The sequence below is a fragment of the Ixodes scapularis genome, unplaced genomic scaffold (genome assembly GCF_016920785.2).
Source record: "Ixodes scapularis isolate PalLabHiFi unplaced genomic scaffold, ASM1692078v2 PGA_scaffold7__128_contigs__length_106722199, whole genome shotgun sequence".
NCBI lineage: Eukaryota > Metazoa > Arthropoda > Arachnida > Ixodida > Ixodidae > Ixodes > Ixodes scapularis.
Window position 1 is genome coordinate 25711726 of NW_024609882.1, and position 14518 is coordinate 25726243.

The window sequence follows — 14518 nt, forward strand, 5'->3', positions numbered from 1 at the left end:
TCAAATGTAGATATGATAGTTGTCTACACGAAAATCAAGCCTAGAAAGTGTATATTTTGTTTGTATGTTCTACATTTAAGCATCAATATAGTACAAAAACGTGTTTTTACGGCTCGAAATGGACTTGCGAATTGCGCGTCTTCACAAGCTTGGAAATAGTTTTTTCTTTTTTTCAACGTTCCCACATAAAAATGAAATACAGTATTTCCACCCAGATATATTTATTGATTATTTAAATTTTATTATAGGCGGCAAGCTACATCGGAGGAGTTCCAAAAAGAGAAAGCAACACTTATTAACAGAGCAGCAGGTGTCGTAAATTTTTAACGTGTAGGAGTCGGCAGACGTCTTATTGATTCGGGGCCCTCATTGGCCTGCATGAACGTCCCACCCTTTCGGAGCCAGCAGATGACCACGACCTTTCGCGCTCGTTGTGTTAGATGGGACGGCCCGTGACAGTAAAGCGAGCAGCGCACCCTGTGTCACGAGGAGTGAAATGGTACGATTCTGTCGTTGACGCGGCGAACAGTGACAATCACCCAGGAGGAGTCTGTCAGAGTATTGCACAAGGGAAAGCAAAGGAATCGTTGCCTGAAAGGATGAGGACACCAGGGCCTTACAATGTCGACGGTCAACAACTGTTCTGCCAGCCAAAACAACGCCGCGTGCGCGCTAAAACCGGCGGCGCGGGACAGAAATCCCGCAGACGCACACACGAAGATGGGCCGGTTTCGTTAGGGATGTGGGGGAATTTGAAACCAGCCATCCGTGCATGCGTGAAACGATACCGCCTGTTTGCCCTAGCTTCGAGCGCCCTATCCTTACCTTGAAACGGCCGTGCTCTCTCTCTCTCTCCGGGGAGATCCAATAGCACCGAAGGGTTATCTATTAAACTTGAGGAAGAAAACGAGAAGGGAGTGTTTAAGTTTCATTATCCCCACCAACCCGCTCGTTCTGTCCTTATAAAGGGTTATCTCTTTTGGAAACAGCAAAGCCCGAAGACTGACATTAAAACGAGCGTGTTGGTAAATATACTTGTCTTTGTATTCTGCCCGGAGACTAGTTGGGTCGAAGTCAGCCTCCTTGTCAACTATAGCCGTTTGTGAAGAGTGGGCTTCTCCCGAGATAAAACGTTAGCGCCGGCTGACGTGTTCTTTTAAAAAAGGGAAGGGGACAGAGAAAGTTTGAGTAACTGCAGAAACTACCTCGAAAGCTCCTCTCCCGATATGAAGCTTGAAGCGTAGTCTCGGTTACCTTCTTGCGCATCGCCTGCTCGAATCTATTCTTCACTTTCTTTCGTACAGCCACTGTTCCGCATAGCCGTCGTGGATGTGCGCAATAGAGGGAGGAACAGATTAGAGCATCATCTGGACGCCGTCATCCTGTCAGACTTCAATGTCGTGGGACCGACTCGTGCGTGTTTCTTCGCCCCGCTGAACTTTGTTTCTCGGGTGCGGTTTTTTCTTAACGTTTTTTTTTTTTTTTTTCAATGTTTTCTTACTAACTTTTTGTTAGCACTGTTCGGTTGTTGGGTTTATTTCGTCATGGCGTAGCGGCCAGGCGGTGATGTAGAGAGCGTGTTCGCACGCATTTGGTTGCGTCCAGTTTAGGGAATGCCCGGGGGAGTTGGTTTTTGTTCTTGCCATGTGCGGCTGAGTTTTCCCGTCTTTATTAAATTATTGATTTTTTTTTTGTTTTACCTTTACGTGCCGTCGACTTCTTTGTCTGACTCTCCACCAGGCGTGGACCTATCGCCTTGCCACCACTCGAACCTAAATACTTTATTTTTTTTAACGCAATTTTCGTTAAGATGGGAGTTGGGCAATTTAATTCCTATTTATTTATTTTTATTTCCTACCCCTCTCCATGAAACACTCTCTGTGTGTTTCGGACCGTTTCTGTGTCACCACTTTTGTGTATTACGGAAGTGAAAGGACATTCCCTGGTGACCTGTGCGATGTGCTGTGAACAAGCCCCAGTGTTTGGTTTCGTAAAGAATTGTATATATCGACAATGTGGTGGCTTTCTTTGTCTTAGTAATATGACAGCTAATAGCTAGTCGTGCTAGTTTACTTTGAAAGGTTTATAAATCGAAACAATACAACGTCTGTCCCATTTGGTTATTGAAAGTCTACTAGGCCTGCTGATTTGGTTAGATATGTATCTCATGGTTCCCGCTCTTATCAAAACATACATAAATATTCAATACCACTAAATCTGTTTATAATTGATTACAAAATGCAGAAGAAAATTCAAGAAAACTTTTTCACAATTCATAGGGACGCATGGGTCGCTATGTCTGACTTAGGTCTTGCAAAACAAAGACGTCTTTTTCCGATATTGAGGCCTCAATATAAAACATGCAAACAAAATATACACTCTCTAGGCTTCATTTTCGTGTAGACAACTATCATATCTACATTTGAACAAGAAATAAAGAAAATAAAAAATGGGCTTTTTGAGAAAATCAATTTCAAATATGTTACTTTTTGGTTTTTGCATAATATTAACGTACACGTACCCGAAAAGGATATTTTATACAGCCAAGGAATTTTATAATAAATAAAAATAGCGTGTTTTGGTCTCTCCGTGGACATAATAAATATTGGTGTAACCCAAGTAGATCTCCAGTAATTAATTGTCAAAGTTCGCCAACAATTGACCGAGGAGGCGTTTTTGACATTTGTACAGAAAAAAAGCGAAATGCCTAAAATTATTTCATGGTATTGGAGCCTTTTATATATGTCCAAAGAGTGCTTCAAAAAAGATAATATAATGTGGACTGAAAATCCATGGCGGGAGATCAAGCGAAACATCCGACCCACGACGGGTGTGAAAAACACTGCTTTTCGCCGCGGCCTCTTTAAAAATTCATAAGTCGAGAACGAAAAATCCGACGAACTTGCGGCTTGTGTCGACTGCGGTTTTAGAAACGGCGCCATAACATATATTTTTTTCATCAAAATTAAAAATTCGACCCTTTTTGCCTGCACGATTTGAGATGAAACCACCCATATATATATATATATATATACCGGGTGTTTTTGCGAAGAATTTCGAAAATCCTAAACATTAGGGCTTTTGAAAAACAAAGAAACTGTCTTCGGGAACAAACTACCAGCCACGGCGGACGTCAGGAATTGCCAAAAACATACTAATTAGTCAGCTTATTAATTAAAATTTGTTAATTAACTTTTTTAATTAGTGGAAATCGACTTATGATTCCAATTAGAAAGTTGCTGAGCGTTATCGAAAACCACTAAAGCAGTCATTTTCAGAAAGACTTTGAGCGCGTGAGAAGAGCAGTAGTGCACTAAATTTACCACTCCTGGAGCAGGTACGAGCCTAGCGGTTGCGATAAGGCGCCCGCGTGATTTTTCTGCCTCTTATCTAGCCCCAGCCTTGTACCTGCTCCACGAGTGGTAACTTTAGTGCGCCACTACTCTTTTCACGCGCTCAAAGTCTTTCTGAAAATGACTGATTTAGTGGTTTTCGATAACGCTCAGCAACTTTCTAATTGGAAGCATGTCTATTTCCACTAATTAAAAAGTTATTTAACGAATTTTAATTAATTAGCTGGCTAATTAGTATGTTTTTGGCAATTCCTGATGGCCGCCGTGGCTGGTAGTTTGTTCTTGAAGACAGATTTATTTTTCAAATGGCCTACAGTTTAGGATTTTTGAAAGTCTTCGCAAAAACACCCGGTATATATATATATATATATATATATATATATATAATATTCTTCTGCCGGTCTTGATGTATCTAACAGATACGGCTTTACTCCGACTGTGAACTATTTATATAAACATCTACCAAAAGAAAGACTGCTGTTTTTGGCACATAAAATGTAAATAATTAAAGAATTAATCGATTACTTTTTGCTTTCTACTCTTTTATTCCTCTTCAAGGAAGAGAGAGATAACAGATGTATTTCGTAGAGACGAGAGATGTATTTTTTTGGAAGAAAAAGTTTTCGCTTCCTCAATCCCATTCTTTTTTTTTTCTTCTTTCTTTCAGTACAAAAGCAGAGCAGAAACACAGCTGCAGGACAATAACCTTTTCTTTCTTCCTGCAGGTGACACAAGCCATTCTGTTCGACAACCAAGTTGGAGCTTCATGATTAACGTCAGCATGAATCCAATCACATTTCTGAACGAGATACACAAAAGGGGGGATCCAAGGACGAGAGACTACCCCCTGGTCGTCAACCCCTTTTTCGTCTTCCCCCTGATTCTAGGCTACCTGTACTTCGTGAAGGTGGCCGGTCCACGATGGATGAAGAACAGGGAACCCTTCGAGATCACAAACATCGTCCGCTTTTACAACCTCTGCATGGTCGCTGTCAACGCCAGGTTTCTCTACATCGTTCTGAAAAATACTTATCTTCCCGGAGGTCGGTACAGCCTCTGGTGTCAGGGAATAACCGGGTACATGGACGAAGAGCTCACCGAATACTACAAGGGCGGTTGGTTCTTCGTCGCGGTTCGGTACGTCGACCTCTTGGACACCGTTTTCTGCGTCCTCCGCAAAAAGTTCAGACAAATCACGCACTTGCACGTCATTCATCACGTCATCGTAGCGACAAACGTCTGGTTCTGGACCCTGTTCGCTCCAGAAGGACAGGTCGCTCTTGGACTGGCCATCAACGTGTTTGTGCATGTCATCATGTACTCTTACTACTTTCTCGCTACCCTCGGACCCGGAGTGCAAAAGTACCTCTGGTGGAAGAAGTATCTCACCACGTTGCAGATCATTCAGTTTGGGGTGTCGATACTTCACCTTTCCATTCCTTTATTCGTTGACTGCGGCTTTCCCAAGTATCTGATCGTACTCGGCAACTTACAGACATTCCTGATATTGTGTCTCTTTGTTAACTTTTTTGTGCACACGTACAAGAGAGAGGGTCCCTCTATTAAAAGCGAAAAGAGTAGCGCCGTGGGAGACCTCCACCAGAACGTTGGGAACGTAAAGCCTGATTAGTAGCTTTATGGACCCTTATAGCCGATTCCTTTCGGTAAAGACTCATGAGCCAGGAGCTGTCGTGATCAGTGTTCCCCAAATAAAGACATATTTCCAATGAATCACCCAGTTTCACTGAGCACTGTTACCTCTTGCCTATGCATTAGCCTATCAAAGCTACGGAGTATTCGTCTTAGTTCTCAAAGATGGCTGGCGTGAACCATAGAAGGATCCCCTAAATTAATATCTTCCGGATTACAAGAGCCAAAAGGAGTATTGTCTGGCAGCGCCTCTCGGCGCCGTGTTGTAGCTGTACCCCGCCAGGACAAAGGAGATAATGGTCAGTTGATACCCAGTCGAGTGAATCTGTTGGATGAGCTAAGGATCTGCGAGGAAGTCGTAACATCTGCATGTAAGGGAATGAGGTCTCGGATCCAGAGTCTCTCTATTCAGCAGTCCTGGTATTGACGGCGAAGCTGGCTGCTCTCAAGTGACTCAACGCCACCAGGACAAAGAACGCCTGCATCGAAGTTTTGCTACCTGCACTCGTGTGCTCAAGGCAGCTCGAAAGTCTGGAACTGGCGTGTCGCCGCCATTGGCTGTGAGGATTTCTGCATGGACTACCTACCTGGGGACATTGTAAAAAAAGAGCCCTCAAAAGGGACAACGAGGATGCTTCATGGATCTGCTCTCTGATTGTGGGCGCGATATTGCATATCCTGTAAATAAAAAGCACGTTACATTCTGGTCTCCGATATTACTGTTCGGACACCTGCCTTGGTCATGGTCGTCAACCAGGACCAGAACTTGTTGTTTGCAAGTTATTGACATCACTAAAGGGATGTCATCCTAAGAGGGTGCCACCAAAACATCTCGCCGCAAATCGAGAGTATTCACTGACGCCATATTTGTGGGTGGTGTTGAGAACGCGTGCTTAGAACGAGCTCAAATGTGGCTAAGACCGGCAACCTTGAGGTCTTGGTGGTCTGGGGAGCACGCCGGCGGCGTCGCCTCTGTTCCTTGTTGTTTGTAGGGACCCTAGATTGCAGAGAGGGTGCACCTCAAACCATGGAGAGATTTTGCAATTTAATGGCGGACGCCTCCATCGGAGATTGGTCACAGGTGCGCATGCGCTGCGTGATCGCGTGGCTAGGAGGAAAGCAGGCGGACAGGCGGACACGCTAATGGACGACCAATGCGTTCGTCACCCGTAGCTCGTATTGCAAACACGGACCATAAACCATGTGACCATAATCGAGCAGTTGAAACCTTTCTGCAATACAGGCTCTCTAATTGTTCGCTGCCATCCAGCGGTTGTGGCCGCCTACTCGTCGGAAAGCAACCGTGAAGAATTGCGCGGGTCCAGTGTGCCCGCCATTATTTCTACAGGATTTAAGGCTCTCACAAATTCCTCATGCTTTTTCCGTGTCGCAAAACTTAAGCGAACGGAATCTGAGTGCGGCGGCCAACTGATGAAAATGACCTGTCGGCCGTTTGGTGAGCTTCGTTAATTCGACCACCTCCTAAATAAAACGGCATTCGACAAAACAGCGTTTCATGAAATGTCGGGAAGTCGTTCCCTATACACGGGAAAGGTGTGCGTGTGTGTGTGTGTGTGCGGGGGGGGGGTATTTTCGGTTAAGATCCAAGCAAAAGATGAAGGAAAAAATAACACTGGGACGTCATGAGATCACTGTTGGAAGAAAGACCTAGAATGGAAAAGAGAGACGTGAGTTCTCGAGGTTTCTCTTTCAGCGTTCTTCCTCTACTACTTTAATTGTTAGCATTGTATTTACTCCAGTCTGGTGTAATTTAGTGACATAATTAAGAGGATCACATAAACTTGCCATATAAGTGTAAAAGATGCGTTAAAAAAAACCTCACCCTATTCTTGACGGAAAGCTTTTTTTCAACCCATTAGAGATACACTTCCTTCTGGCTCGGTAACAGCATCCAAGTGCAAGCGGCATCAAATGGTGAGAACCCGTTGGTTGGTTTTAAACGATATCTTTTATATACTTTTAAAGTACTATAGAAAAAATGTTAATCAGTACTTTGTATTTATGGGGGGTACAATGTATTCCTGTATTTTTACCTTAACATAATTTTCCACACATATGAAAGTATTTGCGGTACGTACCGACGATACTTTCTTATGAATTAATTTCAGCGGAAGTGTTTTAGCTCGCATTGCCATGCTTACTGGTATTTGTATTCCCTGAAATACTGTATTTCATCCTATCCTTCGGGGTGAGGAGGCTGGAGGGACCTCCTTCTGTCCAGGCATGCTTTTTTGTTAAATTGTTATGAATGTCAGAGAAGAAAGTGGAAGGTATAGTGTACCTAATGCATATTAGGGGCTTCCACCCAAATGAGGTTTAAAGTAATAGAGAGTTTTAGTAGATCGTTCCCATGACTCCGATAACGATATCCCGATACTCCGCCACCGCCTCCCTTGCGCATGCATAGTATCGTTATCGGGGCTATCGGAGGTATCGGAACGATCTACTAAAACTCTCTAATGAAGCAATGGTGAGGGTGCAGGCTAGCTGGTGTAAATTGAGCATAGTTGTAACCCGAGACTGGGGATACGGACAAGGGACATTGAGACTTCGTCCCTGTCGTTCTGTGTTTTGTCCCTTGTCCGTATCCCCAGTCTCGGGTTACAACTATGCTCAAGGTTTAAAGCATGGAACGCTTTCCGGCGCCCGTTTTCGGCTTGAGCGGTGTCGGCGTCGCCGTCGCCGTCGCCGTCGGCGTAACCGCGCGGGGCATTAAGGGACGCGTGACCTCATCGTCATCGTCATCGTCGCTGATGACGTCATTAATGACGTCACTGATGACGTCATCGGCATCCGCATCGTCATCACCATCGTCACTGATGACGTCATCGACATCGCCATCGTCACTGATGACGTTATCGGCATCCGCATCGTCATCGTCCATGATGACGTCATCAGTGACGTCACTGATAACGTCATCGGCATCGGCATCGTTACCGATGACGTCATCAGTGACGTCACAAATGACGTTATCGTCATCGTCACGTGACTTCATAGGCGTCACGTGACCCCCGTGAGGTCAAGTGACCCTCGTGAGACGACCGCGACGGCGCTCCGAGGGAGGAGTAGCAGACAGGATGAGGAGGTGAGGAGGAGGGAGAAAGGATATACCTTCCCCTCAGTATCCTTCCCCTCCTCCTCCTCCTCAAGAACTGCGCTCTAATCCGGCGTTTTTTTTTTTTTTTGTTTTTTTTTCTGTCTCACAGACATTTGTATCAATCAACCTAGTAGAAGGGAAGGGAACTATTTTTTTAGAGCTCAACTAAGAGGTGGTGGAATATTAAGAATGAAGCAATAAACCTTTTCCGAAATTCAGTCTGGCCACTTTCATCAATATCATCATCTGTGGAACGGCATCTGTGGCCATACCAATGGCGGCCTTCCAGTGACTGATAGAGGAAGACGCTGATAATGCTCATAAGCGGATGATGCAAGGCTTGTACATTTGGGGGGTCAGTACGACGCGACGCACGAATGGCACACAAGAGCTACGTAAGCGTTTATTTCTAATACCTCAGATTCAGTCAATCTGTGGGCGGCGCACAATCGGCTTTAAGGCACTTTGGTGTATAGAATTTTCTCGAGGCATCTGAGTTGGTTGGAGCTTTGTTCTGAATGCAGGTTCTTGGTCACCATCGAACAGAAAGTGATCGAAAAAAAACTCACACTGAACAATTACTCGCGTGCCGTTGACTTGCGAAAGTGACGGTGCCGATACAAGTTCATTTCCGCCATTGATATGGCAAAACCTAAACTGCTTTAGGAACCACCAGATGGCACTGAATTTCGAAAGCGCCACCCGGCGGTCATTTCGCGGGGACTGATCCTTAGCGGACATTTTTGCCGTTTTCGCCCGCGTTAAAACCGGTGCTGAAACCGCACCCACTGCTCAAACCGCACACGACGAAATTACAAACGGCATGCCCAAAGAAATCGTGTAGGCTGTGCGTCCTGCGGCGTACCACCGCGACTTTCGCAGTCCAACGCCCCGCCAAGCGCCGTCCCGTGTCGAGAGTAGAGTGACTCTCGCGTCTGCTAGCGAGGCTAAAAAATAAAATCGGCCATAGACTTTCTCCACAGGGGCGCGCACATCTCAAATGTCTCCATTTTAGGTGAGGGTGAAAACATAGTTTTGCTGTCGCCACGACAATAATAATAATAATAATAATAATAATTATAATAATAATCAAAAGAAACATTTAGGAGGTACGCGTAACTTTATATATTCTCGTTTTGCTCCCCACTGTTCTTTTACTATTTGCAGAGAGAAAAGTTTAGTGTGCTTATTCTTTTTTCGTCGCCCATACCGAGTGTGTAGCCACCAGGTGGCTGCGGACGAGAGTAGGTGAAAAAGAGGTCTATACGACATTAAACATGCAATAAAATCGTCGTTCTGGCACCATTTTTAATATTTAACCAGATGTGAGATCTAAAGAAACATAAGTGGACATAAATATTTTTTTGTGAAACAACTTTCGTGTGCCCAGTTTCAGGTACAGGTCCCCTCAAAGTAAAACGGTGCGCCGGAGCGGCGACCGAACTGCATCGCCGCGCAATCCAGCAGCGCCGGCTGGAAACATCTGCACATGCGAACGCCTTCCGCGGGGGCCTCCGTTTTCCTCTTCCAGTCCACACGTTATCGGTGGCCACGGTGTCGGTGGCTCGAGCGGCGCAACACTCTTCCTAAAAACGCGCGTGATAGCACAAGGGGCGGTGCCTATCGACAACACTCGCCCCTCTGTCCCGCCTGGCTTCAGCGTTATCTCCCCGTGCAATTTGAACACCTAGCGGTGTTTATCGGAACAGCGTTTGGCAGCTCGAGGCGCCGATAATGCGAGGATCAAACAAGAAAGACGGAGGACACCGCGAACGGCACGCCCGCATCCGCAGACGGCACCTATCAGTTGCGGTCGGGGCTGCTATATAGCGCGGCGATGCAGTTCGGTCGCCGCTCCGGCGCTCCGTTTCACTTTGAGGGGACCTGTACGTACGATTATAATTGGGAATTTCGAGAAGCGTGCCAAATGGGCTGTTCCTTAGGGCCGCACCCCTCCCATTGCGTCCGATAGATCGTAGCCCGTGCCACGGTATGACCCAGCCAATCGAGAAGCGGAGCTGTCGACTCGTCCAGAGCCGTGTATTGGGAGAGTTTGGCCAACAGGCGGAGCAAAGGCCGCCGCCAGCGCCGAATATTCCCCCCACGCTTAGAGCGTAAACTAGATTTGTGACACGGCGTCGACCAATCAGGAGACCGGGACGTCAGAATATTGCAAACGACATTTAAAGCGTGAAATAGAAGCGTTCAATCTCGGCCTCTCTGCTCCATCTCACAAATGTCGGCATTGAAGACAAAGGTACAGGCGCGTGAACCTAGCTCAGCAAAACGCTTTTGTTTGTAAGTGAACTCGTGCGTATAGAGCCACTTTCCAAAGCCACGCGCTCGTGCCCATGCCTTTCTCTGCACTGCTCATGTTGGCTTGTTAGAACAGCGTCCTGGAGACGCGGTGTCCCGCTCGGCTCGTGCGCTGGCTTGGCAGTGCTTTCTTTCACCGTCTCAGCTGAGACGCTGTTTCTAGCAAGTTGGCCCTGGTTTGGAGCGCACGTTCGTTTATTCTACACTTGAATATTGGCGTGACGAAAACCTCGCACGCACAAAGTTTTCAGTCACTGAGAGTTACACCTTTTAACTCTAGCGACGCTAAAACGGCTTGAATTAGTCGTGTCACAAATTTAGAGCTCACGACCACCGCTAGGGGCTGTTTCGCGGCCTGTGGTTGGCCCCGAGATGCTCGCCTATTCAAACCAATGTATGGCCAAACTCTCTCGATAAACGGCTCTGGACTCGTCGAGTCGACAGCTCCGCTATCGGCGGCTAAATTAACGCATCACGCACAATGACCGCGTCGTGATCATGCGCTTTGTTTTTGTACGTGATTGGTTCAGCCCATGACAGCAGTCATAAGAAGGGCGACGAAAGCCCTTGACGATGCCTTTTTTGGCTTTGCTCGATTTACTCCATCGAATCGCGGAGAGAAAGTCGTCTGCTTCTATCGCAGGAGTTTCGGTAATTGGAAGGATATAGTGGGTAGACCTCAATGTTATAGATGCCTCCAGGTCTACCCACTATCTTTCTTTCAATCAGCCAATAAGAGCTCGCCGTTCTGACATCACCCCTGTCCTGTGAAAGATGCAGACGAACTTGCACTCCGCATAGGGCTCACTTCTGATACCTGCCATAGTACGCGGGATAACCATTTACCGCTTTCGTAGCTATATCAGGACTGCGCAGCCTTTGCCTTTAAGCGAAACGTACCAGGCACGTGTTTTTGACGTATCCCCAGTATCTCCCGTAGAGATCGTATTCCGCCTGGAAACTTCGGTAGATGGCGCCAGATGTCCCCCATACAGCTAGCGCCACCTAGGTGTACAATAGGGGCCATTAGCGTCATCTAGGTGTACATCAAGGGCCATTAAGACCCACAGAGTCCCGGGCTTGGGCATGAACTCAGTTCGAGCCTGCCCATTTCGAAGGGAAAGAGCCGCAATAAGTATAAGCACATCAAACATGTTTCAAAAAAGCACCTTCTTGTCTTTATTGGTACTTAATGTACAAGGAAAAATATGTGCACCATTTTAGGGCGCGTTAAAGTCCTTCAAAAAGAACACTTGGCTCTAAAGGTTCGGTAAACAAGAACAGAGATCACCTGCCTTTTTGCCGATTCTTCACAGGAGTGCGTTCTAAAGGCCTTGCTCACGTGCCCCCCCCCCCCCCCCCCCCCACCAAAAAAAAAAAAAAAAAAAAGAAAAAGAAAGAAAAAAAGGTGAATTTCACTGCTATGAATTCACGAACAAGTTTGGAACGAAAATTGAGGGAAACCAAACGACTGGCAAACTACACACATTTACGAACGCAAGGTTTCGAAGATCAAATATCAGTTACAAAAAGAATGTTTCGGCAGAAGCACAGCCGGAGGTAAGCAACGTTCAGCAAGTTAGCAAATACGACGGCCTTCAACGGCTATCAAGACATCAAAAAGAATCGTAACAGAGGTACGCGCGATCTTTTTGAGACGGTTTCTCTTTCAGGTCGTGAAGATGGCCGGCTTGAAATGAGCCACAAAAATCCCCTTTCTGCGAATCGTTTCTTTTTTTCTTTTTTTTTTTCGAGTCTTGAATTAATCATAGTATGCTTCGAGGCCCACTGATGACTCCGAGAAACGTAAACATGCATATGCATACGAGGAATCATCCTTCGTTAGCAACCGCGGAAAGAGAAACGAACTTGCCGATCGGAACTTACCGTTGGGAAACGAAGCAACAAAACTTTCGAACTTTAAACCGGAATTGACGCTCTAATTTGCAGCACAGTATCTACACAAAACTTTAGAAAGCTCAGTTACGTTTCCGGAAGCATTATTCGACCCTATTGAGGAGTTTCAGCGAATATAGGGGCGCTCCGATTGATCCAACATTGCGGAAAAGAGGGGGATAGATTTGCGACGCCCGTAGATCAGTAGCGTATAAATAAAACCATGCGTGTCGTTCTCTGTTTGTTGCCGTGTGCGAGACGATCATCGTTTCAGCCAAGACCTACCGTGATGCTACAGATGAAGTGTTCAAGCCAGTCGAAGGCAAGAAATCTTGCCATAGTCAAGATATGTGTGCAAGTGTTCGACGTGAGCTCTCACGCTGGTGCAGCTGTCATCAAGTTGAACCGAATGTATGCGGGTCCAAAGAAAGGTACATATCAACAATGTTCGCTCGTTGAAACCATGACGCGTACTGTATCTAAAATTAAACTTATCGGTCTGCCGCTACAAACATTTTTGCTGACGTTGCTTAGATGATGTAACCATTCAGGCCTCGCATCACACTACATCGTGCCTCGCATTAAAAGGTGTTGCGAACTCTTCGGTTTTTCTAGTTAATTGGGCTAAAAAGCGGTTGGATGAAAAGGATGCCAACTACAGCATACAAGGGACGATTGAGGTCTTTATCCTGTGTTCTATGTATCGAAACATCGGTATCCTTGGTGTTATATTACGATCAGCTGGTCGCCGATCGTCCTGTTTTTACGCATAATGTAAACAAGCCCCCGAAGCGCCAATCTCATTTCGATGTGCTTGTGCACCCCTACAAGCCTCGTTATGGCTCTTATGGAAAGCTTTATTGTAATAGCAATAGTCTCATCGGTCATTCGAGTTGTATGTGCCACGGTGATATCTGCTGTGTGTGATCTGCTCACAAACAAGTCTGTATTAAACGCGAGAAGGAGAACAGAAGTAAAGCTTTTTTAACTGTTTTCTTTTTACAGAATAGGGCAAAGCTTGTAAAACAAGAGCAACCTAAGCTGATATTTGAGTGCGCCCAAAAATGAATGGCAAAAGGTGCTTATGCTAAGTGGTAGATGTACGCAGTTGATTTTCTGTTTGCCTCTGCATTGTAAATTGGAAGATATGTATCAGCAGAAGACACGTGTCCTTTTGAAAATGTCTTTTATTAGGGCAAAAATAGGTTTTCACACACAACCAAAGAGTTCGGAACACCATTTAATGTGAAACCTGAACGGTTAGATCATCTAAGCAGCGTCAACAAAAATGTTTGTAGCCGCAGACCGATAAATTTAGGTTTAGGCAAGTATATGTCATAGTTTCAGCCTCAAACACGCAACATTGTTGATATGTACCTTTCTTGGTGACAACTCCACCAACATGAGGGAGCCCACGTAGTCGAACACTTGCACACGTATCGTGACTATGGTATGGCAAGATTTCTTGCTTGAAGTGAAGATCATCTCGCTACGACTAGCTACGACCACCCACCGCAGCGATGCAGGCGTCGAAGGGGCGCAACGCAGGCAGTCGCCGTCACCCGACGCTGCTCGTTTGGCATTCACAGCTTTCCGCCCAGGTGCTTCGTTTGTACATGGCACCGAGTGTTATTTTCTGTGCTTGTGTGTGCTCAGTGGCTGGATATGGGCCTCAAAAGCAGTTCTTCAGGTTCAATAGCGTTCGCCGAAGAACTTCTGAAGAAAATGCCACCCAGGAAAAAAAGAACGAAGACGCAACGCACCAGCTTGGCGGTCTATGCACATGGGCACGGAAATCGGGCCCTGCGGATTATACACCAAATGCAAACTATCTAAACAAAACAAAAACATTTTTAGGCTGAAATTGGCTTCTGCGGACTATACGCCTGGACACTGGCGCCTGTTATTATGCATTGTATATTCACTGCTGTTTGTTGTGGCTTCAGACTGCCTTCCTGTAATGATGCAGAGGGGTCCACTGAACCTTGAAATAAAGATATTTAAGCACATCTAGATGCAAATGTCCCTTATAGCCAGATGGTCAGGGAAAAGGTGTGCCATTACCTAATTTGCCAACAGCACACCAATGGTCACGATCAAAACTCACCGAGTCAATGGGCAGTTTTCCACCACAATATTTATTGCCCTGTAATCACCAATTTGGTCCATTCAAATCTTGAGGCTG

General features: G+C 45.8%; 1 protein-coding gene across 1 annotated transcript; it reads left to right on the plus strand.

The window, feature by feature from the left end:
• Window positions 1-4119: 4119 nt before the first annotated feature.
• Window positions 4120-4983, plus strand: LOC120851158 (elongation of very long chain fatty acids protein AAEL008004). The gene has a single exon (XM_040223752.3). The coding sequence runs from the start codon at window positions 4120-4122 to the stop codon at window positions 4981-4983; it is 864 nt and encodes a 287-aa protein (XP_040079686.1).
• Window positions 4984-14518: the final 9535 nt, after the last annotated feature.

Coding starts and splice junctions, on each gene's coding strand:
- LOC120851158 (XM_040223752.3), top strand. CDS start 4,120: ATGATTAACGTCAGCATGAATCCAATCACATTTCTGAACGAGATACAC.